We start from the raw sequence: 24,637 nt of genomic DNA on the forward strand, positions 1-24,637 counted from the left end.
CAAGATTCTCTGGTCTGATGAAACCAAGATTTAACTCTTTGGCCTGAATGCTAAGCGTCACATCTGGAGGAAACCTGGCACCATCCTTACGGTGAAGCATGGTGGTGGCAGCATCATGCTGTGGGGATGTTTCTCAGCGGCAGGGACTGGGAGACTAGTCATGATCGAGGGAAAGATGAACGGAGCAAAGTACAGAGAGATCCTTGATGAAAACCTGCTCCAGAGTGCTCAGGACCTCAGACTGGGGCGAAGGGTCGCCTTCCAACAGGACAACAACCTTAAGCACACAGCCAAGACAACACAGGAGTGGCTTTGGGACAAGTCTCCTTGATTGGCCCAATCAGAGCCCAGACTTGAACCCAATCAAACATCTCTGGAGAGACCTGAAAATAGCTGTGCAGCGACGCTCCCCATCCAACCTGACAGAGCTTGGGAGGATCTGCAGTGTAGAATGGGAGAACCTCCCCAAATACAGGTGCCAAAGGTGCGTCAACAAAGTACTGAGTAAAGGGTCTGAATACTTATGTAAATGCGATATTTCAGTGTTTTATTTTAATAAATTAGCAAAATTTTCTAAAAACCTGTTTTTGCTTTGTCATTATGGGGTATAGTGTGAGGATTGATGAGGGAAAAAAACAATTTAATCCATTTTAGAATAAGGCTGTAACGTAACAAAATGTGGAGAAAATCAAGGGGTCTGAATACATTCCGAATGCACTGTATATACACACACACACATACATTCAAATACAAAAACACAGTCATGGGAAGCACAAATAAAACATCACATATATTAGTGCTGTCAGAGATATGGAAGGCAGGCAGCAGGGCTTCTGAAGGACACATTCCTGGTATACATGTGATAGCCAACCTACTAATCTAATGTTGACACTTGCAATTACTCAGGATGTTAGGCCCACTCTACAGCACATTTTCTATATTACCTGTCCACATAACCTGTGGATTAATGGGGTGGTTTAAAAAACAACAACATTATTGTGAATATTATACACACACAAATCCATTATAGGCCCTGGGAAGAAAACATCCCTAAACTAATTTACATTGTTTGAATTTATAGCCAGAATGGTATGCTGGGTTTCTGCAGAATGCAGTAGTCTGGTCGAACTATGCTCCTCTAGGTGAATTTGTGTGTGTGTGCATGTATGCAAGTGTGTGTGTGTGTGGCAGCGCTGTGTGCTGTCTCACCCTTCATGGCCTCAGCTGTCTGGATGAGCTCTGTCACACATCCCGCCACGCACTTGGAGTGTACCGCCAGCTGCTGCCTCTGGTCAGCCGTGGGCTTCTGGAGCACCTGGACACACACACAGACACAGACACAACCTTCCTCATGGAGCCACATGCCATCAGGCCAAGCTAATAGAGGTTATGAGTTCTAAGGTGTTGTCTGTGTGATGTATTGTATTCTCCCCCTCACCAGCAGTACTTGCTCCAGCAGGTCGATGTATCCAGTGGTGCACTCTGACCCGTAGTGCAGGGCCTTGCTCCTCACCTCATCACTCACCTCTGGATGACAGGCCGCTTGCTGGAAGAAGAAACAACAACTTAGAAAAGGTGACATTTTCTCTGCCTAGTGATATGCTCTGCCTAGTGATATGCTCTGCCTAGAAATATGCTCTGCCTAGAGATATGCTCTGCCTAGTGATATGCTCTTGTCTAGTCAGTGAGTCAATGTCTAAAACATAGTGTGACCACTAGTCCAGTGTTTCCCAACTCCAGTCCTCCAGTACCTCCAACAGCACACTTTTTTTGTTGTAGCCCCTGACAAGCACACCTGATTCAACTTGTCAACTAATTATTCAAGCCCTCAATGAGTTGAATCAGGTCTGGTTGTCCGGGGCTACCACAGATGGTACACGAGGACTGGAGTTGGGAAACATTACATTAGGATATACTATCCAGACCACAGGAGGCTGCTGAGGGGAGGACGGCTCATAATAATGGTCGGAACGGAGCAAATGGAATAGCATCAAACACATGGAAACCATGTGTTTGATGTCTTTGATACCATTCCACTGATTCCGCTCCAGTCATTACCACAAGCCCGTTCTCCCCAATTAAGGTGCCACCAACCTCCTGTTATCCAGACTGTATGTTACTTAGAGCAGTATGGGCCAGTTTGTTAAGGTCTCCAAATGCTTTTTGATACTTCTTTCCTGGTCTTTTCACTGCTAGAAGTAAAGTATTGTGATGTGCCTGAAGGGCATCATGCCTAATGTTCCAGGCTGAGTGACATTGAACCATGAGTACGTCACACCAGCCATCTGAACTAGCCCCTGCTGTCCTGCTGTCACATTTTCCCTGGCAGAGCAGCATTATGGGACTGAGTGCTGTGCTGTAGTGTCAGTGTGAGGATGTGAGCCCTGAGCTGGCAGGGTTGGGGTGGATTATCACCTTGCAGGTGGTCAGCATATCAGAGATGGCTTTGCGGCTCAGGTTGGCTGTGGCGATGACGTGCTCCTGCTGGGCAGAGTTGCCCGCTGCCACAGCCTTGGACGTTGCTGTGGTGATGCCCTTTGTCATGCGGATAAACTCTTCCGGCGTGGTCGACTTCTCGGGGAGGTCCTTGGACTGGAACACCTGCGCACACTCACAGCATGACTAACTGTGACTGCACTGACAGCCACTGAGGATGATCTACTTTGATGCACAGGTTCGTGCATTATTACCAAGGACAGGAGTTTTTCCTGACGATATGACCAGACTAGAAAATACTCCTGGCGCTTATTGTTAGTCTTAAACAGTCAACAGTCAGCCCGAGGTGTACACGACCACTGTAAGGGCGGTGCACAATTGGCCCAGCGTTGTCCGGGTTTGGCCGGGGTAGGCCGTCATTGTAAATAAGAATTTGTCCTTAACTGACTTGCCTAGTTAAATAAAGGTAAAAAAAAAAAAACGTTTCCTTGTGTTATTGATGCTACTATAATTGTGAGCTAAGTGGGCTGTGTTTGATTTGGATTTGCAACCTAGGTAAAGCCTGTTGTGGTCCTGAGGGTACACTGATAAGGATTAGCAGTAAATCACAAGAAAAACAAGCTGACTAATATTTCAGCCTCCCTTTCCCCCTGTGTCTGCTACAAAATCCCTGATAAGAGCAACGAGAATACTGCAGGGCTTTGGGGAGGAGAGGAGAGGAGAGGAGGAGCAGCAAAGGTTGAATAGATATCAGATTTTAAGTCGAGAAAATATATATTTTTTAACTGTTAGGTATGGCATTCAATATACAGGCACACCTCCCTTGCTTTAACCAGCCTGGCGAGGGGAGCCTGTCAGGGAGTCTTACTGTCAACTCCTGTTTGATGCACTCAATGGTGGCCTCCAGTGCCCTCGTCCCGCGAGTAGCCTCATCCTCCACAGCCTTGACCGTCTTCAGCAGTGAAGTCACATTGGTCACCATCACCTTTCAGAGAGAGAGAGATAGAGGGACTGTAGCAGTGGGGATGAAACTCAATAAACACAGAGCCAGGCCAACAGGTGGTGTCGTCTCCCCCCAGCACCAGAGACCAGACAGGTCTCAGTAGATCCAGCCCTGATAGAACACCAACAGTATGGAAGGACAATACTATACATTTCAGACCATGAGGAAAAAAAACTTAAAGCAGAACCACAGACAAACTTGTTTTATAAGCAAGAACCCTGCATCAAAACCTCAAACAGACCATGTACAGCTTGTTTGTGAGGAGCAGATTGTGCCATGGAACTCTGAACATATTTCAACAACCCGAACAGAGCACGGAGGGGTTTGAGAGAGGGTCCCATTCGGAGGTCACCATATGTTGGAGGAATGAAAACAAGCTGTGAGCTTGAGCAGGTTACATGGGTGGCCCTAATTAGATTAAAACTAGAGAGGAAAATAAGCCTAATGTAACAGTTAGAGTTGCATATGTGTGGCTGAATAGTTGGAGGATAAGAGAGAAGTGATTGAAGGGTGAGAAGGATTAGGGGCATGTCTTAGAGAGGTAATACTTTGATTATGGTTATATGATGCTGGCTATACAGTCAACCTATGAAATCCTTTGATCTGGTCCAAGGTATAACCAAGGACAGGTATACTTAAAGCCCATAACTGGACTCGGGGTGTAAGGCATGTTAACTATGACATTGAGGTCTCTCTGCACACTGCGAAACGATATGCTCAAGTCTGTTTAGTGTAATGTTTCCTTGGATATCCTCTATTAAAATTGAGAAAGATTACTGTGGAGTTTAGTTTTGATCTCTGAGCTGCTGGCCTATGTGTTGGTAGATATGGAGGGAGAGTGTGAGTAGAAAGGACAGGGCACGCAGGTTTGGCTAGGCTTCAGTAAAGCTCCAGTCAGTGGCTGTCTCTCCATAGTGTTGGAGATAAGGAGCCTCTCCAGTCACAGTGGTGTGATCACAGATGGCTCAGAGCTCACACCGACTGTGACAAGCATGAGTCACACACACCCTGACACCCATCTCAGTGACAGTGGCAAACACACACACACACACATACACACACACACACACACACAAATACAAACACACAGCCAAACACGAACAGTGATAAGAAAGTGTCATATCCTGTTGGAAACCGGATCATACGCGTTGCTTTGAGAACCTACTGCTGTGACACACAAAGACAGCATATTGCATTAGATACTGTATCTATAGATAAGCATATCCCTGTACAGGAGCTACATTTCTGTAAAACAAGGGCAGCTGAATACACAAATTCAGTGTGGTATTCTCTATGTTAGAGAAGTGTATGTCTTACAGTACCTTGGCAGCACTCTTCAGCTGATACATGGACGGGTCATCCGCTGGCTTGCCTGCAGCACACTTGGTGGCGCCGATGAGCTCAGCTAGAGCCTTGGCCACATCTCTCACCGCATTTATGAGGACCACCTGAGAAGAGGGGGAGGGAGGGAGAGAGAGAGACACCACATCAATACAACACAATGGACAGAGTACAGGTTTATCAGGCCTACCTCAGGGCAGGATTTAACAGAGCCTGGCCTTATCACTTCTTCCTGGAACTATGATACTTCTGGCAAAGTGAAGGGGAGAGATACAGCAGGAGGAAATGTATGCTACAGAATGGCTAGACAGAATGACAAAAGACTAACAGAACAGTACGGGCCTGTCAGGTTTACCTTTACATAATACATGGCGTACAGGTTAAATTATGATTGGACTATTTAGAGGTATGTGATATAAATATGTGGAAAGATTGTCTGAAAGATTGTTGTAGTGTTACATTTATGTGTTGTAATTTCAATCCAACATGGTGTGGTCAGTGTATTACCTGAGTCTCTGGGTCGTCAGAGCCCATGCTGGTGGCTCCCAGTTTGACCACGTCAGTGAGCATGGTGATGGTGTTGGCTGAGGACTGGGCAGCCTGGGCCAGTCTGTCCTGACTGGACGCTGCCCCAGACACCAGCCGCTTAGTGTCCTCCACCAGAGCCTTGGCTGTCTTCAGGATGCTCTCCCTGAGGAACACCACACAACATCTTGTCAAATACCCATTGGGAACAATTAAGATTTATTGAATGTAATACTCTATAGTCATACAGAAGCTGCAGTTTATGGGAAGAAACATTCCCTTTCCTCAAGGAAAGCCATCTTGTATGAGGTCAAAGTCCATTCTATTATATTCCTTCACTGACCCATATTTGACCTGTGGTTTCTGTGGACATAATACGTTTGGCCCAAGGTCATCTCCTCAACAGAACAGTGTTCACCTCACTACTCTGCCCTGCTCTGGTCTCACCTGTGGTCAGCGAAGGACTCTTCGTTCTCAGGATTGAGTGTTCCGGCCGAGGCGAACATGATGGTGGTGTCCAGGTCAGCGATGATGCCAGAGACAGTGCTGGCTGCTGTGATGCAGGCCTGAGTGCCTTTGTTACCTGCCTGCAACGCAGACAGCACCATGGAAACCTGCATGGACAGACAGACAGGGGGAGCAACACACAACACAGGATTAACAACAGCACCTCCAGGTCTGTCTCAATAAACATCCAAACACACAGCATGATCATAAACTAATCATACCCTCTGACCTTATTATGTTAAGAGAAAACAAAGGAGCTTAGGCATAATATCTGCTATTATCTGTGAATGACAACCACCACTCAGGATCCACGGCTTACAGTACATGATCAAATAACATGTTGGTGAAATCCTCATTTGATTAAAGCTTCCCATTGGCATTCCAATCAAGATGTGAATCAAGGTAATGGGAGGGCCGACTGTGAGGTAATCTGAGAGTGCTGGACTGAGCAGGGAGCTGTTAGGGAGCTAGCAGAAGGAGAGAGAGGGGGAACCATGCATTAGCCTTGAGCCTGCTGCTGCACAAACACATTAAACCAATGAATCTGACGCTGCATCACACAGTGCTCCCTCTCCCTCCCAGTCCAGACAGACAGACATCTGCAGTCCCTCACAAACAAACGAAAAGCCATGAGAGAAGCATTCAAATGAGGCATAGCAAAGTTCAGCTACCCAGTCCTCACACGCATGAGGCCACAAATTATTCAAGTCTGATATGACCCTTGAATCAAATCATGCGGTAGGTGAGGAGAATAAATTATAATGCAGACTCATTGAGAACCAGTGATATCTTCTGCTAGTTCTAGGGCCACAGAAGGGACAAATTGGTCTAAGTTCACTATATAAGTGCAATCAAGAGAACATGAACTAAAACACTGAACTGATATTAATATTCACGGCTACTGTAGAGCACAAGTTGTTATCTTAATACAACACATAGAAAACATAACTCCAGTTTTATGACACCTAATGTAGGTCTGCTTGATTCACTCCCCCAGTTCTTCCCCCAGGGGAATAAGGGCACAGTGGCGAATGCTCCATTATAACAAGCCATAATCCCTAGAGCCGATTCTCAGCTATTCCCCTGACACCAGAACGACATTCACACCTGGACTCTTTCTTCACAAAACCCCTTTGTGATTCTGCTACCGGCATCAGACACAGAACACAGTAAGCAACTGCCGTTCAAGGGGATGACATTCTTGGTTTCACTTAAAATAGAAACCTCAACTTACTTTAAGCTTAGCAATGTTAAAATGCAGTAACAAAAGCCAATGTACAGAACGATTCAACTGAATATCTATATTTCTCTGCATTCAGATAATAACATTGCAGACTTTAAAGTTATCACAATTTACCTCAAGGTTCAAGAATTACACTATATCAGCCCCGTTCCCAACCTACCTTCTCAGTGACACCACGGGCACACTCAATGAGCTCCCTCTTGGAGAAGCTGTCAGTGGGGCTCATCTGCAGGGCCCCAGCCTTCTGAACCAGGTAGATACATCCATGGCCCAGCTCCTGGACCCGAGTCTTAATCTGGAAGCCCACCTGCAAGCACAGCCAGCCAGTCCATCAGTACCACAGAGTCATCTCTCAGAGAGCTGCCATCCACCCACTCACTCCCTCCCTCCCTCCCTTCCCTCCACACAGCAGACAATGCCTCATGTCCTCGACTGACTGACTGACTCTTATCAGGCTGCTGGGTTAACCTGATTCATGGGTGGGTGGTACTTCATTACCAGCATCACTATAGGCTTTTAGGCTTGGAGGGGTACAATGTCACTATGGTAACAAGGATTTCCAGCAGCCAGTTATGTAAAGGCTATTGATAAGAGTGTGTTGTTATTAGGTTATGTTTTCACACATACTGTCGTTAGCAGTCTCCCTCTCATAGCAGAGATTATCTTTAAACACAGACTATGTTGGTGCAGCTGAGACAGGGAGACAGAGGTTTGAGAGGTGAAAATATATTCCAGTTTGATTTCACATTATGGAGTACAGCCTCAAGGAAGATGCATCATATCAAAGAGTGCCATCCACCCTGTGACATACAGTGCATTCGGAAAGTATTCAGACCCCTTGACTTTTTCCACATTTTGTTACGTTACAGCCTTATTCTAAAATGGATTACATTTGTTTCTATTCCCTCATCAATCTACACACAATACCCAACGAAGCAAAAATAGTTTTTTAGAAGTTTTGCCAAATGTATAAAAAAAACAACAATTGAAATATAACATTTACATAAGTACTCAGACCCTTTACTCAGTACTTTGTTGAAGCACCTTTGGCAGCGATTACAGCCTCGAGTCTTCTTAGGTATGACACTACAAGCTTGGCACACCTGTATTTGGCGAGTTTCTCCCATTCTTTTCTGCAGATCCTCTCAAGCTCTGTCAGGTTGGATGGGGAGTGTCACTGCACAGCTATTTTCAGGTCTGTCCAGAGATGTTCGATCGGGTTCAAGTCCGGGCTCTTGCTGGACCACTCAAGGACATTCAGAGACTTGTCCCGAAGGCACTCCTGCGTTGTCTTGGCTGTGTGCTTAGGGTCTTTGTTCTGTTGGAAGGTGAACCTTCGCCTCAGTCTGAGGTTCTGAGCGCTCTGGAGCAGGTTTTCATCAAGGATCTCTCTGTACTTTGCTCCGTTCATCTTTCCCTCAATCCTGACTAGTCTCCCAGTCCCTGCCGCTGAAAAACATCCCCACAGTATGATGCTGCCACCACAGGGATGATGCCAGGTTTCCTCCAGATGGCCTCCCGAATGGCGCAGCGGTCTAAGGCACTGCATCGCAGTGCTAGATGCGTCACTACAGATCCGGATTTGATCCCGGGCTGTGTTGCAGCCGGCCACAACCGGGAGACCCATGAGGCGGCGCACAATTGACCCAGAGTCGTCAAGATTAGGGGAGGGTTTGGCCGGCTGGGATGTCCTTGTCCCATCGCGCTCTAGCGACTCCTTGTGGCGGCCAGGCGCATTAACGCTGACTTCGGTCGCCAGCTGTACAGAGTTTCAAGAAGCAGTGCGGCTTGGCGGGGTCATGTTTCGGAGGAAGCATGGCTCTCGACTTTCGCCTCTCCCGAGCCCGTACGGGAGTTGCAGCGAAGGGGCAAGACTGTAACTACCAATTGGATATCACGAAATTTGGGAGAAAAAGGGGTAAAAATACCAAAAATAAGAAAATAAAGAAATAAATAAAAGGTTTCCTCCAGATGTCACGCTTGTCATTCAGGCCAAAGAGTTACATTTTGGTTTCATCAGATCAGAGAATCTTGTTTCTCATGGTCTGAGAGTCCTTTAGGTGGCTTTTGGCAAACTCCAAGCGGGTTGTCATGTGCCTTTTACTGAGTGGCGGCTTCCGTCTGGCCACCCTAACATAAAGGCCTGATTGGTGGAGTGCTGCAGAGATGGTTGTACTTCTGGAAGGTTCTCCCATCACCACAGAGGAACTCTGGAGCTCTGTCAGAGTGACCATCAGGTTCTTGGTCACCTCCCTGACCAAGGCCCTTCTCCCCTGATTGCTCAGTTTGCCGGGCGGCCAGCTCTAGGAAGAGTCTTGGTGGTTCCAAACTTCTTCCATTTAAGAATGATGGAGGCCACTGTGTTCTTGGGGACCTTCAGTGCTGCAGACATTTTTTGGTACCCTTCCCCAGATCTGTGCCTCGACACAATCCTGTCTCAGAGCTCTACGGACAATTCCTTCGACCTCATGGCTTGGTTTTTGCTCTGACATGCACTGTCAACTGTGGGACCTTATATAGACAGGTGTGTGCCTTTCCAAATCATGTCTAATCAATTGAATTTACCACAGGTGGACTCCAATCAAGTTGTAGAAACATCTCAAGGATGATCAATGGAAACAGGATGCACATGAGCTCAATTCTGAGTCTCATAGCAAAGGGTCTGAATACTTCCGTAAATAAGGCATTGCTGTTTTTAAATTTGTATACATTTGCATACATTTCTAAAAACCTGTTTTCGCTTCGTCATTATGGGGTATTGTGTGTAGATTGATGAGGAAAACAATTGATTTAATCCAATTTAGAATAAGGCTGTAACGTAACAAAATGTGGAAAAGGGAAGGGATCTGAATACTTTCCGAATGCACTGTATCTGTACATACGGTGCCTTCAGAAATTATTCACACCCCTTGACTTTTTCCACACTTTGTTGTGTTACAGCCAGAATTTTAAATTGATTAAATAGCGATTTTGTGTCACTGGCCTACACACAATACGCCATAATGTCAAAGTGGAATTATGTTTTTAGAAATGTTTAAACATTTATAAAAAAGGAAAAGCTGAAATGTCTTGAGTCAATAAGTATTCAACCCCTTTGTTATGGCAAGCCTAAAGTTTGCTTAACAAGTCACATAAGTTCCATGGACTCTGTGTGCAACAATAGTGTTTAACATGATTTGTGAATGACTACCTCATCTCTGTACCCCACACATACAATAATAGGGGCGGCAGGTAGCTTAGTGGTTAAGAGCGTAGTGCCAGTAACCGAAAGGTCGCTGGTTCTAATCCCCGAGCCGACTAGGTGAAAAATCTGCCGATGTGCCCTTGAGCAAGGCACTTAACTGTAATTGCTCCTGTAAGTCGCTCTGGATAAGAGCGTCTGCTAAATGACAAAACAAAAAAAATACAATTATTTGTAAAGGTCCATTGAATATCCCTTTGAGCATGGTGAAGTTATTAATTACACTTTGGGTGGTGTATCAACACACCCAGTCACTACAGAGATACAGGCGTCCTTCCTTACCCCATTGCCGGAGAGGAAGGAAACCGCTCAGGGATTTCACCACGAGGCCAATGGTGACTTTAAAAAAGTTAGAGTTTAATGATTGTGATAGGAGGAAACTGAGGATGGATCAACAACATTGTAGTTACTCCACAATACTAACCTAAATGTCCGCGAGTGAAAAGAAGGAAGCCTGTACAGAATACAAATATTCCAAAACATGCATCCTGTTTGCAATAAGTCACTAAAGTAAAACTGCAAAAAATTTGGCAAAGAAATGAACTTTATGTCCTGAATACAAAGCAATATGTTTGGGGCAGATCCAACACAACACATCACTGAGTACCACTCTTCATATTATTTTCAAGCATGGTGGTGGCTGCATCATGTTATGGGTACGGTTGTAATCGGCAAGGACTCAGGAGTTTTCTAGGATAAAAAGAAACAGAAAATATACGCTGGAGTTGCTTACCAAGACGACATTGAATGTTCCTGAGTGGCCTAGTTACAGTTTTGACTTAAATCGGCTTGAAAATCTATGGCAAGACTTGAAAATGGCTGTCTAGCAATGATCAACAACCAACTTGACAGAGCTAGATTAAAAAAAAAGACAAATAATGTGCAAATATAGTACAATCCATGTGTGCAAAGCTCTTAAGCCTTGTTCACATTGCAGGCCTTAATGCTCAAATCGGTTTTGTTTTTCAAATCTGTTTTGGAATACTGACTGTCCAAACAGCATGTTACAAGCGATCAAATTGTGTGTGTTCAGACAGCAGTCATTTGCTGACATGAATACACTAGTTGTCATAGAAACAACGGGGGTGTGCGCACTGCGCAGTGGTGTAGGCTGATTGGTGGTAGTGCTCGTGGTTCACATCACTCAGAAGTTATGTAGCAAGTTAAGGTGACAACAATGCCTGCCATAGACGTTTCCCAGTTGCTTTGAATGTTCAAAATCATAGTGTAAGAACACCTTTAAAGCCTCAAAGGATAAGATGATCCAACTTTCAAAACAAGTCCTTTTTGGCTAGCCACAGCAGTCAACTAGCTAGCTAGGTAGCGGTTTAGCTTTCTAGAACATTCACTAAGTTGTTTGTAAACAATTAACAAGCTAGTTATCTGCCACATGTTCTTGTCAAACTGTCAACAGAGTAGCTAGTAATCAACAAGATATGCCAAATAAGTCAAAAATCCACTTGAGGGCAAATAAATAAGTCGCATGGCTAGGAATAAGATTTGTATCTGACTTCAAACCACCTACGAAGGTGGTTTGAAATGTGGCTTGAAATATCAAATTCCATGTGAGAACATATTCGAATCGGATATGCAAAAAAATAGGATTGAGTCACTTCAAACTGCAAATGTGGTCCTCTGTAGCTCAGCTGGTAGAGCACGGCGCTTGTAACGCCAGGGTAGTGGGTTCGATCCCCGGGACCACCCATACACTAAAATGTATGCACGCATGACTGTAAGTCGCTTTGGATAAAAGCGTCTGCTAAATGGCATATTATATTATTATTATTATATTATATTATTATATATTATAAATGTGAACAAGGCTTTAGAGACTTACCCAGAAAGACTCACAGATGTAATCGCTGCCAAAGGTGCTTCTACAAAGTATTGTTTTTGCTTTGTCATTATGGGGTATTGTGTGTAGATGGGTGAGAAATCAATTTAATAAATGTTGAATTCAGGCTGTAACACAACAAAATGTGGAATAAGTCAAGGTGTATGAATCCTTTCTGTGTGATATTTCTGCATATTTATTTCTAAGCATTTGCAAATCTCTTGCATCTCAAACCTCTTTTGATATGTTGCCCTATAAAGACATAGGGCTTGCCTATAGGTGCACCACAGAGAAATCGCATTCCATATGCCTTCTTAGAGTTCATAATGCTATATTTTAACTGTGTTTCCTGCTTTGACAGGCACTGTTTGACATCTCACCTCTTCTGGTTCTGCGGTGGCGGCTGCCAGGCGACCTTGGTGGGCTAATTGGCTGTAGTCTACAGTCACCTGAGAGGCTAGGCCACCCAGCTCCTCTGGACACGTCACTGACTTAGTCATCTGTAGACAGTCAGAACAAGGCCATAACATGACATGTTAAAGAGTTTTGATAAAGAGTTTTATACAGCTATAAGGACACATGACATATTCAGGGAGTAGTTGTTTGTGCTCACCATCTCCTGAGTTGTGATGGCGATGGCTTTGGAGTATTTCACCATGGTGGTCTGGTAATCCACAAAGGATCCTTCTGGTTCAGGGGGAGTGCCTTCATCCAACTGCAGAGGAAAAACCACGACTCATTCAATATATTCAATTTAGCTACTTATTGTACTTAATATACACATAAGAATACCAACCAAGCATCTACCACACATTTGAATAAAGCTTTTATTTATTCAATTAATTCTATGCATAAATATGTTGCAGAATGCAGATATCCACAAAAGGCCAGACAATGTGTTAGTTTCTATGCAGAAATAGAAATGGAATTCACTGGGGTGGAAACATATAGAGACCAACATCTGATAGAAGCATTCAGGCAATCAAATATAATTCATTATTAGGAGCTCCATCATCAAGACTGTGACAGATCACAGTGGATGGAGGGTGACAGCCAGTGGATAAGTGACAGCTGTCAGCTCTGAGGCCTGGAGCTGACACTTCCCATGCATCTCACAAATGAGTGTCAGTTAGAGGGGCATGTTTCTCTGCCTGCCCACTGTGGAGGAAACATCTTAAAGCAGTAGGAAGAGATGAGTGTTAACAGCAGAGCTCTACTCCTGAGCTGCCTGTGGCTACAGTACACACATGCGTACACGCATGCACGTGCGCACGCACATATGCACATTTACACACACACACACACACACACACACTACTATACAGTAAGACACCCCCTACTGTATAGTGCGCCAGCCCCCACTCACCCTGCCCATGGCCTCAGCGACAGCCTCCACCATGCCTCCCACCATGCCGCCCTCGCTGGCCGCCTCATTCAGCGTCACCATAATGTCGTCCACAGCCTCCTTCATCAGCTGGATAGCCTCTGCTATGGCGTCGTGGGTGTGGGCAGCCTGGACACGCAGTAAACACACCAGACCACCGTGAAACTCAACAATCTTCATCATAACAATATACATGGCGATGCACATGACAATAAACAATATGATATATTGTGGAATGAGGTGCACAGAAATCTATACTAATTTAGTACTGCTCCATTGCTCCAACATGGCTTTTGTGCCCAGTAACATTACCTTAGGATTTCCACCTCCCTCCTTGGCTGCGTAGAGCATCTGCAGAGCGGACTCTGACAGGGTCTTAGTCTGGTCCAGGATGTTCATCTGCTGCTGCTGATCCACGATCTTAGAGGCCAGGCCAACAGACGCCACAATCAGCGGCTCAAAGTAGCTGGCCAGCTGGGTCACCTGGGAGAGGCAGTATCATGTAACAGTATGAGACACAGATTGAATAAGAGGAGTGGCTCTAGGAAACAGGACTTTCTCCCTATAGGGCAGTGGTCACCAACCGGTCAACTGGTCGATCGCGGAATTACTAGTCGATCACCAAACATTTCTGTAGAAAAGCACTTTATTCGTGTTGTGCTGTTGTCGGTAGGTGCACTTGATTCGGAAGCCCTGCCCACCGGGTAAGCAAAGAGTTCCCATTTTGAACCATTTCATTTGGCTGAAAAGACAAACTCTGCCTGTGGCTAAATCGAGTGCGCCTACTGCGCTGGCCAATTGGATAGCTCAAATCACAGTGCCTACAGAGCTTCCATGACCCCGGCCACAGCAAAGTTTGATACTAGCCTACATAAGATTGAATACATTTTAAAACCATGACCACAGAGAGACTGTCAAAGAATACAGCAAAGAGCTACTGTTTTTATGAGTGAGTTTATGTCTAATTTCATTCAGCACTGTCAACACTGTTTTTATTCAACTCTATTACAAAACATAAAACATGCTTCTCCCTACTTCCACTCGCGCTGCAGCTGCAATGAATGAGTAGCCAAGTGTATCGATAGCCCTGCGTTTTTATTATTATTAGCAGCTCGTCGTGTTATTTAAATATCAAGGAGCATTTCACTTTCTCTGGCCACTGGAACAACATGAATTTGTCCATGAGGCAGATGCGGTGCTACTTGAATTTCGCCATCAGGTGGAAGACGGTGTTCCCTCTCTCTGGTCAGTCTCACCGGAGGAAAGGAAGGAGAGAGCAGGGACCGTGAGAGTCGGACACTCTGCTGCTCTCTCCCTCCCTCTGCTGAGACTAACAACTGGGAACTCGGAAATCTCCAACTTTCGACTTCCGTGTGTTCAAGACAACTGGGAACTCTGGAAAAAACGAGATCCGACTGGGACTTTTTTGGGGGAACGTTTTTTTTTTCCTCCAGAGTTCCCAGTTGTCTTGAAAGCACCATGAACATCAGATGCAGGTCCCATCAGTCCAGTAAAATAAAAAAGCTAATTATTTGCTAATTATTTCAATTTATGCTTGCAAATGCTACACCGACTGATCTATTTTGTAATCAAAGCTCGAGGTTTTGAAATATAATATGGTCTGAGAAGAACAATATTGGCAGGCAAGGCATATAGCCAATATGCTGTGATAATATATTAGGCATACTGCAAAAACCTCATTCTTACAGAACTATTTTCATTAGGTTAATGTAAAAAAATAATGTAAGTCATGTTTATAGAAATTCTGAGCGATAGATCTCGGCTTGCGAAAGTGATCTTGACTCAGAAAAGGTTGGTGACCACTGCTATAGGGGAATAGTCCCAGCCTAGTACCTTGTGCCCCAGCTGGGCAGCTTCACCCCTGGCTGCAGTATTGATGGGATCGATGAGATGTCCAATCTCCTGCACCGACGATGTCAACTGCTCTTGCAAAGCCTAGGGGAGTGGCAAAGAATTATGAAGCAGAAACTGAAAATGAAAGCTCAAGAAACCAATTATATTGACCATTTGAACTTACTTCTAAAGAGATGTCATCCCTACATCCCTGTAGGCTCTGGCCCACAGCAGCTAGAGAAGCCTGCTCAATGTCCCGGATACACTTGTTGATGTTATCAATGGAGTAGTCACACTCCCTCTGCCCTGGTGCCTTGTCCCTAACAACAGTATCATGATATATATGAACAAGGCAGTACTTTTACAAGCAGGTTATGAATGCAGCATCACAGTTAGGGTTGCAAAGGGAGGGTATATTACTGGAAACCAGTAAACTACCAGAATATTGGTACTGTATCTTTCAAGGATTTGATGTAATCTATCACAAGACATCTAGTGGCCCTTTTGGGTACTTCAGATTATCACAGGTGTATGTAATTATCTCTGGCCCCCTGTGTGGCCTTATCACATGTAAAATATATGAAATAATTAAATAAGATGATTTCAAAATAAAAACATGTGATGACAAAGCTGTAAAACATTATCCTAAATACAAACCATCAACTTAGTGAATACCATTGGTGTTTAATATGAAGATTTCGGCATGAAATATCCTTAATTTTTTTACACACTTATTTATTTTACTATGTCAATATGTATTTGTTGTCAATGTTTCAGCGTCAAACTGGTGGCAGTAGTTGGAAGAGTTGCAGAGTTAATTGAAAATAAGGCCATTGTTGATTAGATGCTTTTTTCATTAATTAGGCTATTTTCTCTTGAACCATATGGTATATCTACTAGAAACTCATGGACAATATGGACACAGATATAAAAAAATTATACTATATATGAATACATTTTAAAACAAGTTATTCAAGTATAAATGACCAAAGTTACTATAGATTACCATAGATTTTCAGTTAATTACCAAAATTACCAAAGATTCCAGTAACTTTGGTAAATTACCATAGCTTTGCAACCCTAACCATGATACATACGAACAAGGCAGTACTTCTACAAACAGGTTATCAATGCAGTATTACAGGACCTACAGTAGGTACATGTTTTGCAAACATGGTCTCTAGAGGTTGACCAGATGCAGATTGTGCTGGAGCTAAGGGGCAATTCACTGTGTGTGTGTCAGATAATGAGGAGAGACACCTCTATTCATGACAGCAGGAGGGACTTTCTCAGTATAAGAAAGCTGCGTAAGCAGCACCAGCAGCACAGCAGATCCTCCACGCAACTCTACCTACTCATCTTTATCAGTGCCCTAGAGCGTTCCTCTTCATAATACATGGGAGGTGGAAACCCAGCCACCATAAATTACCATGACAACGCACTGCTCAGTCGAACCGATACTTACCCAGAGCTAGCTGAACTCCCCATCACCCTCAGCCTCAACAGAATAATATCCAGAGCACCATAGTGTCGAACCAGAGGGGTCAGTGCTGACCTGATGGAGGTGATGAGGCTCTTGATGGAGTCGGAGACGGTGCGGGAGTGCCCAGCCAGGATGGACCAGGTGGGTGGGTCTTTGGGGTTGATGATGAGTGAACGGGCGGTCTCCAGGAGCAGGGTGGAGCTGTCCAGCATGGAGCGGGCTGAACGTACAATGGGCTCCTGGGCTGCCGAGCCCTGGACATGGAAGAGAGGGGAGGACAGTGGAGGTGATAGAACACAGGTTAAAGATATCTTAACTAACAGAACAGCTCAATAGCAACATACTACACAGCTGTCCCTGATCTCTTATTATTCAGCCCGACTTCCGATGGATCAAAGGTGTAATCAGAGCCGCGTATCACAGGGGGGATGAGATTAGAGATCCAGCTTTACATAGAGACGCAGAGGCACACCTTCAGTCGTTAAGATGGCAGCCAAAGCCTCCCTCGACAATTATATTAACAAGCTGAAGCTTAGAGCAGCTGTGCTGAGAGAGTGGCTAAATACTGCCCTCCAACTAATTACAGTCATAAAGCTTTTAGTGCTGTGTGAGGACTCTTTCTGCTAGATTGTAACATAAAATACATAACATTTCTCCTTGAGCCACATTATATAAACTAGAGAGAAATAGTATATCAAACCAATTCCCCAAGCTTTCCTGCAGAAACAACTCTGTACTGGCTCTATATTTAAGGTTCTATTTCAAGAAAGATTGAATGCCGTAGTTACCAATGTATTCATGGAATCTGTAGGAGTAGCTTTGCCGTTTCGTTTATACTACAGAATATATGAGGAATCAGACAAATAAAACTATGTGACAATATATGCTGAAAAAAAAATTGTCCTCTGAGCAACAACTGCATTTAAATGTTCATACATTTTCATTGAAGAGCTTACATACAGTGCATACGGAAAGTATTCAGACCCCTTGACTTTTCCCACATTTTGTTACGTTACAGCCTTATTCTAAAATGGATTCAATCATTTTTCCCCACATCCCTACAGCATGATGCTGCCACCACCATGCTTCCCCGTAGGGATGGTGCCAGGTTTCCTCCAGACGTGAGACGCTTGGCATTCAGGCCAAAGATTTCAATCTTGATTTCATCAGAACAGAGAATATTGATTCTCATGGTCTGAGAGTCCTTTAGGTGCCTTTTGGCATACTCCAAGCAGGCTGTCATGTGCCTCTTACTAAGGAGTGGGTTCAGTCTGGCCACTCTACCATAAAGGCCTGATTGGTGGAGTGCTGCAGAGATGGTTGTCCTTCTGGAAGGTTCTCCCATATCCACAGAGGAACTCTGGAGCTCTGTCAGAGTGACCATCGGGTTCTTGATCACCTCCCTGACCAAGGCCATTCTCTCCCGATTGCTCAGTTTGGCCGTGCAGCCAGCTCTAGGAAGAGTCTTGGTGGTTTCAAACTTCTTCCATTTAAGAATGATGGAGGCCACTGTGTTCTTGGGGACCTTCAATGCTGCGGAAATGTTTTGGTACCCTTCCCCAGATCTGTGCCTCGACACAATCCTGTCTCGGAGCTCTACGGACAATTCCTTCGACCTCATTGCTTGGTTTTTGCCCTGACATGCACTGTCAACTGTGGGACCTTATATAGACAGGTGTGTGCCTTTCTAAATCATGTCCAATCAATTGAATTGACCACAGGTGGACTCCAATCAAGTTGTAACATCTCCAGGATGATCAATGGAAACAGGATGCACCTGAGCTCAATTTCGAGTCTCAAAGCAAAGGGTCTGAATACTTATGTAAAATGTCCTTGAGTGGCCCAGCCAGAGCCCGGACTTGAACCTGATCGAACATCTCTGGAGTGACCTGAAAATAGCTGTGCAGCGACGCTCCCCATCCAACCTGACAGAGTTTGAGAGGATCTGTAGAGAAGAATGGGAGAAACTCCTCAAATACAGGTGTGCCAAGCTTGTAGCGTCATACCCAAGAAGACTCAAGACTGTAATCGCTGCCAAATGTGCTTTAACAAAGTACTGAGTAAAGGGTCTGAATACTTATGTAAATGTGATATTTCCGTTTTAAATTTTTTATAAATGTGCAACAATTTCTAAAAACCTGTTTTCGCTTTGTCATTATGGGGTATTGTGTGTAGATTGATGAGGAAATGTTTTATTTAATCCATTTTAGAATAAGGCTGTAACGTAAGAAAAAGTCAAGGGGTCTGAATACTTTCTGAATGCACTTTATCGCACAATACAAAGTCCCCCCCTGAACAAGCAGCTTCACGAACCTCATTGCTGATCTGTGCAGGGATACTAGCAAACTCTGGGTTGGAGGCAAATGTGGATAGATTCTCTACTGCCTCGATGAGTGGAGTTGTAGCGACACGGCACCTGTCTCTGTTCTCCTCTGAGAAGTCACCATCCAAGGCCTGGAAGAAAATAACAGGACATGCCCTAAGCCCCCCATACTCAACTGGTGGACCGTGGACTAAATCCGGACCCAGAAGGGGGTCAATACGGACTGCGGGTCCCGAAAAAAGAAATACAATAATTTTAAAATAATAATAATTTACTCGGTCAGGCTTCGACCCCTGGTATCATATAAACACAGATAAGACATGGAAGAATGAGTAGAATTGCAGGAAATTCGCTTTAAATGAGCAAAATAAATCTTTGCCCCATGCAAAATGTGTAGAACTGCGAGAAATTAGCTTTAAAACTGCAAAATGTTATCTCCGCCAACAAGAGGGGTGTGAACAATTTGGGGTCGCATGGGTTGTGAGGTGGCGGTTTGTTACTATGCCGATAAATTACATTATCCATCCGGACCTTTGCCACCTAGGAAATTTGTGTGACCGGACTAGTACTTGAGTACCCCTGCCCTAAGCCAACACCCCAATGCAGATACACAATAGCGCCATCTTGCTTCATTACTAATGATGGAATTATTTTAATTGAAACAGAGAACATTAATTAATCTAGTATTGCCGAAGGTACAAAGGACAATAATCCCATTTATGAGTGGACCATGGCAGAGAGCACACATACCTTTATAGTTTTGACAAGGTTGGCCGTGGTGTTTGCAACCTCTTTGGCAGACTGAACAAAGTGTCTCCTGGCCACAGGGTTGGATGTCTTGGACGAGGCCAGGCGGCAGGCATTGCAAAGAGCTGAGGTATGCTTGGCTACAATCGTTGCTGCGGACAGAACCTAACAAACAGCCAAACACACAAACAAACAAATGACAAACAAAGCATTATAAACATGGGTAATTTCTCTAAAGAGGCATATTGTGGGAAGAAGTTTGATGTTAAGTTGATGTTCAAATTTACCAAGTAACTATTCGTATAATAGATTCAATGTCAACAAATGTCCCTGCATGAGTCCCACTACATCGGTCTTCTCACCTGAGAGGGGCTACTGGCAGGGTCCACCAGGTTTTGACAGGCCATCTGAATAGCCTGGTTGGCCCGGGCAAACTGGATGGGATCCACCAGCCCCTCATGACCCGATTGGCTGTTTGGATCAGACACACCCACCAGGTAGGAGGCCTGCAGTGTGGAGAGAAGGAGAGAGAGGAGAGAGAAGAGAGGAATGCCACATAGCTTTAGTTTCTGCTAAGGAGAAAGATTATGTTATTAAACATGAACAGAGGGTGAGAGGAATGCTCATGGCTTAGTTTCTGCTTTAGAGACAGCTAGGTGCTGTAACTAAACATGAACAGAGGGTGAGAGGAATGCTCATGGCTTAGTTTCTGCTTTAGAGACAGCTAGGTGCTGTAACTAAACATGAATAGAGGTTTAGAGCTGATAGAGACTGTTGGTTGTGTGCCAGACCCAGGCCCAGGGCTGATAGCAGGGAGGAGTGGGAGGGAGCCTGGAAGCTCCAGACAGTCAGTCAGTGCTAGGCTGGGATCTCACCTGTCCAGCCGCCTCCGTCAACCCACACAGGGCCTTGGACGCCACTCCCACGCAATGCCCAAACGCTGGCACGTCGCCCGTCTTACAGTGCTGGGAAATCCCCGCCATGGACTCTCCAAGAACCTGCACATGGAGAAATGGAAATAAACTTTAAGATTACCTCTTCGGCTGTCTATCACATTACACATCACTGACATTTAAAGTCTATGGTGCATGTGACTTTTGTAAGGCTTTACCTTTGAGTTCTCCATGACACTCTCGATGCAGTCAAAGTAGGAGAGCTCACTGACAGGCTCACTGGGGTTGTCCAGCAATCCTCTTACAGCCTGTACACAGAGGGAGAGGGGCTCAACAATAAGGACAGCACAAGCTACTCTACCAATCTGATACCCACAGTGTTGGGGCAGTAAAATGTGTGCTATATGAAAAAAATGTAATCTGTCTGTTTTGAAGTCATGTTAATCTTTAATTTATAGAGGCAAGTCATGTCGCTAAACATTATTACTTGGTCTTTACTTGGAGAAGAAACCACAGATCTGTTAGTTACATAACAGTATCATTAGTGTTACTCAAGGGGTTGAAATGAATGGTGACTGTCATTAAATGTTGAGCAGGCTCTGTTGATGGATGGATGTAGAGAGAGACAGGTAACACTTGTCAGAGCGGGTGAAGAGGAGGGAACGTGGGCTGAAGGGACTCAAGGCACAGAGGAAGTAAATGACTTAGTCATTATTTCCCATAGAGACAGAGCACTGCTGTGCATACAATAATGTCAATACAGAAACCCACAGCAACATGCATCTCATTCAGTCGTTAAATATCATCCCATTTCATCCATCATGAATGATCTGTACTGGTAAAACATTGCTTTGTCAGAATAAAGAAAAAAAAGAAAGAAAGTATTACATCAAAACCCTTTATTTTGTCTAGACGGAAACAAACATTGTCTAGCCTGAACATAAAAAGGTCTGTGTAGTGTATGGTAAAAAGGCTACCTCCAGTTCTCTCAGAGCGTTGTCACACTCCTTCTGGCCCGGTGCCTGCTGGGTACACAGTGTGATGAGCTGGTTAATACTCTCTGTCACCGCTCTGAAACACAAGGGCAGCAGCACAGGGCTTTTTAGCTCTCACATCTCTTTCCACATGTACACACAGCACACACACACACACCTCTCAGCCCTCCCCTTTACACACGCATGGCAGAGCCCATCACCCCTCTCTCCCTGTGACAATCTAACACTGTACAGTAATGTCAAGGCTGCGCTCAGCCTCCGTGATCACAGACAAGCTCCAGCCATGGCTTCCATCCATCTGCCTAATTAAAGAGAGGGAAGTCAGTCAGGCTCGAAGCCCAGTGCGGCCAGCTGCCTGCCATGTCTCCAGCAGGAGGGATTCTAGCCTACTACCTTCGTCTATCTCTCAGCCTAGTAGCATGCTGTGAGGAGGGCCATACAACCACAGTCACAGCAGAGATGTTTCAGTGCATGGGAATGTACCATGGTACTAGTGTACTCGTCTTGTGTAGCTTTGACTGGAAACTAGGTCAGAATGGCTCTGAATATTGAGCATGTTTTTGTTCTAACTGACTAGCTAATATAGCCACTCCTTAAACTCTTTCTTTGTGCAAATGTAGATCCTCCTTATACTCACTAGTTTGTGATAAGAGACATCCTTACACAATGACATTAAGCTCCATATAGAGAGGCCTCACCTTGCTGCAGCAGCTAACAGGTTCTTGGCGTTAGCTGCTCCAGGATCCACTGACAGGGACTTGGCTGCCAGAAGGAGCTTGCTGGATGCCATGGAGATGTTCTTCAGGTTGCCAATCACTTCGATTTGGTCCTCTTGGCACTGCAAAGACAAGGTCACAATACAAGTCAGCTGTTTCTTAGAGAGAAATGTGTTGACATTTTTTACAAGACACCTCTTTCCAGGAAAAGGAAACTGTACTTATTGTCACACTGTCACACCGTCTATGCATTCGAATGGCCTATGAAATTGGCATCAGGTGAACCGTGTTCCCCACCTCAGACAGCCAATTCCCTAACCCTTTAAACCGGATTAAGGCCTGTGTGTCATGCTACAGTGAGGGAAAAAAGTATTTGATCCCCTGCTGATTTTGTACGTTTGCCCACTGACAAAGAAATGATCAGTCTATAATTGTAATGGTAGGTTTATTTGAACAGTGAGAGACGGAATAACAACAACAAAAATCAGAAAAACGCATGTCAAAAATGTTATAAATTGATTTGCATTTTAATGAGGGAAATAAGTATTTGACCCCCTCTCAATCAGAAAGATTTCTGGCTCCCAGGTGTCTTTTATACAGGTAACAAGCTGAGATTAGGAGCACACTCTTAAAGGGAGTGATCCTAATCTCAGCTTGTTACCTGTATAAAAGACACCTGTCCACAGAAGCAATCAATCAATCAGATTCCAAACTCTCCACCATGGCCAAGACCAAAGGGCTCTCCAAGGATGTCAGGGACAAGATTGTAGACCTACACAAGGTTGGAATGGGCTACAAGACCATCGCCAAGCAGCTTGGTGAGAAGGTGACAACAGTTGGTGCAATTATTCGCAAATGGAAGAAACACAAAATAACTGTCAATCTCCCTTGGCCTGGGGCTCCATGCAAGATCTCACCTCGTGGAGTTGATGATCATGAGAACGGTGAGGAAACAGCCCAGAACTACACGGGAGGATCTTGTCAATGATCTCAAGGCAGCTGGGACCATAGTCACCAAGAAAACAATTGGTAACACACTACGTCGTGAAGGACTGAAATCCTGCAGCGCCCGCAAGGTCCCCCTACTCAATAAAGCACATATACAGGCCCGTCTGAAGTTTGCCAATTAACATCTGAATGATTCAGAGGAGAACTGGGTGAAAGTGTTGTGGTCAGATGAGACCAAAATCGAGCTCTTTGGCATCCACTCAACTCACCGTATTTGGAGGAGGAGGAATGCTGCCTATGACCCCAAGAACACCATCCCCACTGTCAAACATGGAGGTGGAAACATTATGCTTTGGGGGTGTTTTTCTGCTAAGGGGACAGGACAATGACCCAAAACACACGGCCAAGGCAACAAAGGAGTGGCTCAAGAAGAAACACATTAAGGTCCTGGAGTGGCCTAGCCAGTCTCCAGACCTAAATCCCATAGAAAATCTGTGGAGGGAGCTGAAGGTTCAAGTTGCCAAACGTTAGCCTCGAAACCTTAATAACTTGTAGAATATCTGCAAAGAGGAGTGGGACAAAGTCCCTCCTGAGATGTGTGCAAACCTGGTGGCCAACTACAAGAAACGTCTGACCTCTGTGATTGCCAACAAGGGTTTTGCCACCAAGTACTAAGTCATGTTTTGCAGAGGGATCAAATACTTATTTCCCTCGTTAAAATGCAAATCAATTTATAACATTTTTGACATGCGTTTTTCTGGATTTTGTTGTTGTTATTCTGTCTCTCACTGTTCAAATAAACCTATCATGAAAATTATAGACTGATCATGTCTTTGTCAGTGGGCAAACGTTCAAAATCAGCAGGGGATCAAATACTTTTTTCCCTCACTGTACATCAACTGCACTCCCACACGATCTATCCAAATTAATGAGCAAAATAACCTGAACAAGAACATCATCAAAGATCTCCTTACGTCTGAATGTGTTAGTGCTCTCGGGGACAATCATGTGCCTAAGTGAATTAGATAAAAAGGTCTAAATAACAAATACATCTAAATAGCCTAAATGCTCACGTGACAGAAACATGTGAAACCACTCAACATTTGACTACCTCAGAGGCATTTCCGTTTTATCCTATTTAACCTAAACTGTCTACCAACAGTA

At 44.5% G+C, this 24,637-nt stretch overlaps 1 protein-coding gene across 2 annotated transcripts in view; it reads right to left on the bottom strand.

Moving 5' to 3' along the window:
- LOC121576615 (talin-2-like) overlaps nucleotides 1–24,637 on the bottom strand; it is a 155,482-nt gene that overhangs the window by 12,079 nt on the left and 118,766 nt on the right. For both annotated transcript variants that reach the window (XM_041889903.2, XM_041889902.2), the window contains exons 30-51: nucleotides 22,508–22,647; nucleotides 21,792–21,885; nucleotides 21,033–21,122; nucleotides 20,797–20,919; nucleotides 20,284–20,427; nucleotides 19,925–20,086; nucleotides 19,165–19,305; nucleotides 16,924–17,105; nucleotides 15,553–15,688; nucleotides 15,369–15,470; nucleotides 13,827–13,997; nucleotides 13,497–13,643; nucleotides 12,744–12,845; nucleotides 12,511–12,630; nucleotides 7,216–7,362; nucleotides 5,753–5,919; nucleotides 5,288–5,471; nucleotides 4,762–4,887; nucleotides 3,305–3,421; nucleotides 2,416–2,601; nucleotides 1,439–1,546; nucleotides 1,210–1,315 (exon numbers count right to left, since the gene is read on the bottom strand). In XM_041889903.2, coding sequence (XP_041745837.1) covers nucleotides 1,210–1,315; nucleotides 1,439–1,546; nucleotides 2,416–2,601; nucleotides 3,305–3,421; nucleotides 4,762–4,887; nucleotides 5,288–5,471; nucleotides 5,753–5,919; nucleotides 7,216–7,362; nucleotides 12,511–12,630; nucleotides 12,744–12,845; nucleotides 13,497–13,643; nucleotides 13,827–13,997; nucleotides 15,369–15,470; nucleotides 15,553–15,688; nucleotides 16,924–17,105; nucleotides 19,165–19,305; nucleotides 19,925–20,086; nucleotides 20,284–20,427; nucleotides 20,797–20,919; nucleotides 21,033–21,122; nucleotides 21,792–21,885; nucleotides 22,508–22,647 — 2,995 coding nt within the window. The remainder of the gene's footprint in view (nucleotides 1–1,209; nucleotides 1,316–1,438; nucleotides 1,547–2,415; nucleotides 2,602–3,304; nucleotides 3,422–4,761; nucleotides 4,888–5,287; nucleotides 5,472–5,752; nucleotides 5,920–7,215; nucleotides 7,363–12,510; nucleotides 12,631–12,743; nucleotides 12,846–13,496; nucleotides 13,644–13,826; nucleotides 13,998–15,368; nucleotides 15,471–15,552; nucleotides 15,689–16,923; nucleotides 17,106–19,164; nucleotides 19,306–19,924; nucleotides 20,087–20,283; nucleotides 20,428–20,796; nucleotides 20,920–21,032; nucleotides 21,123–21,791; nucleotides 21,886–22,507; nucleotides 22,648–24,637) is intronic.

The sequence above is a fragment of the Coregonus clupeaformis genome, chromosome 11 (assembly GCF_020615455.1).
Source record: "Coregonus clupeaformis isolate EN_2021a chromosome 11, ASM2061545v1, whole genome shotgun sequence".
NCBI lineage: Eukaryota > Metazoa > Chordata > Actinopteri > Salmoniformes > Salmonidae > Coregonus > Coregonus clupeaformis.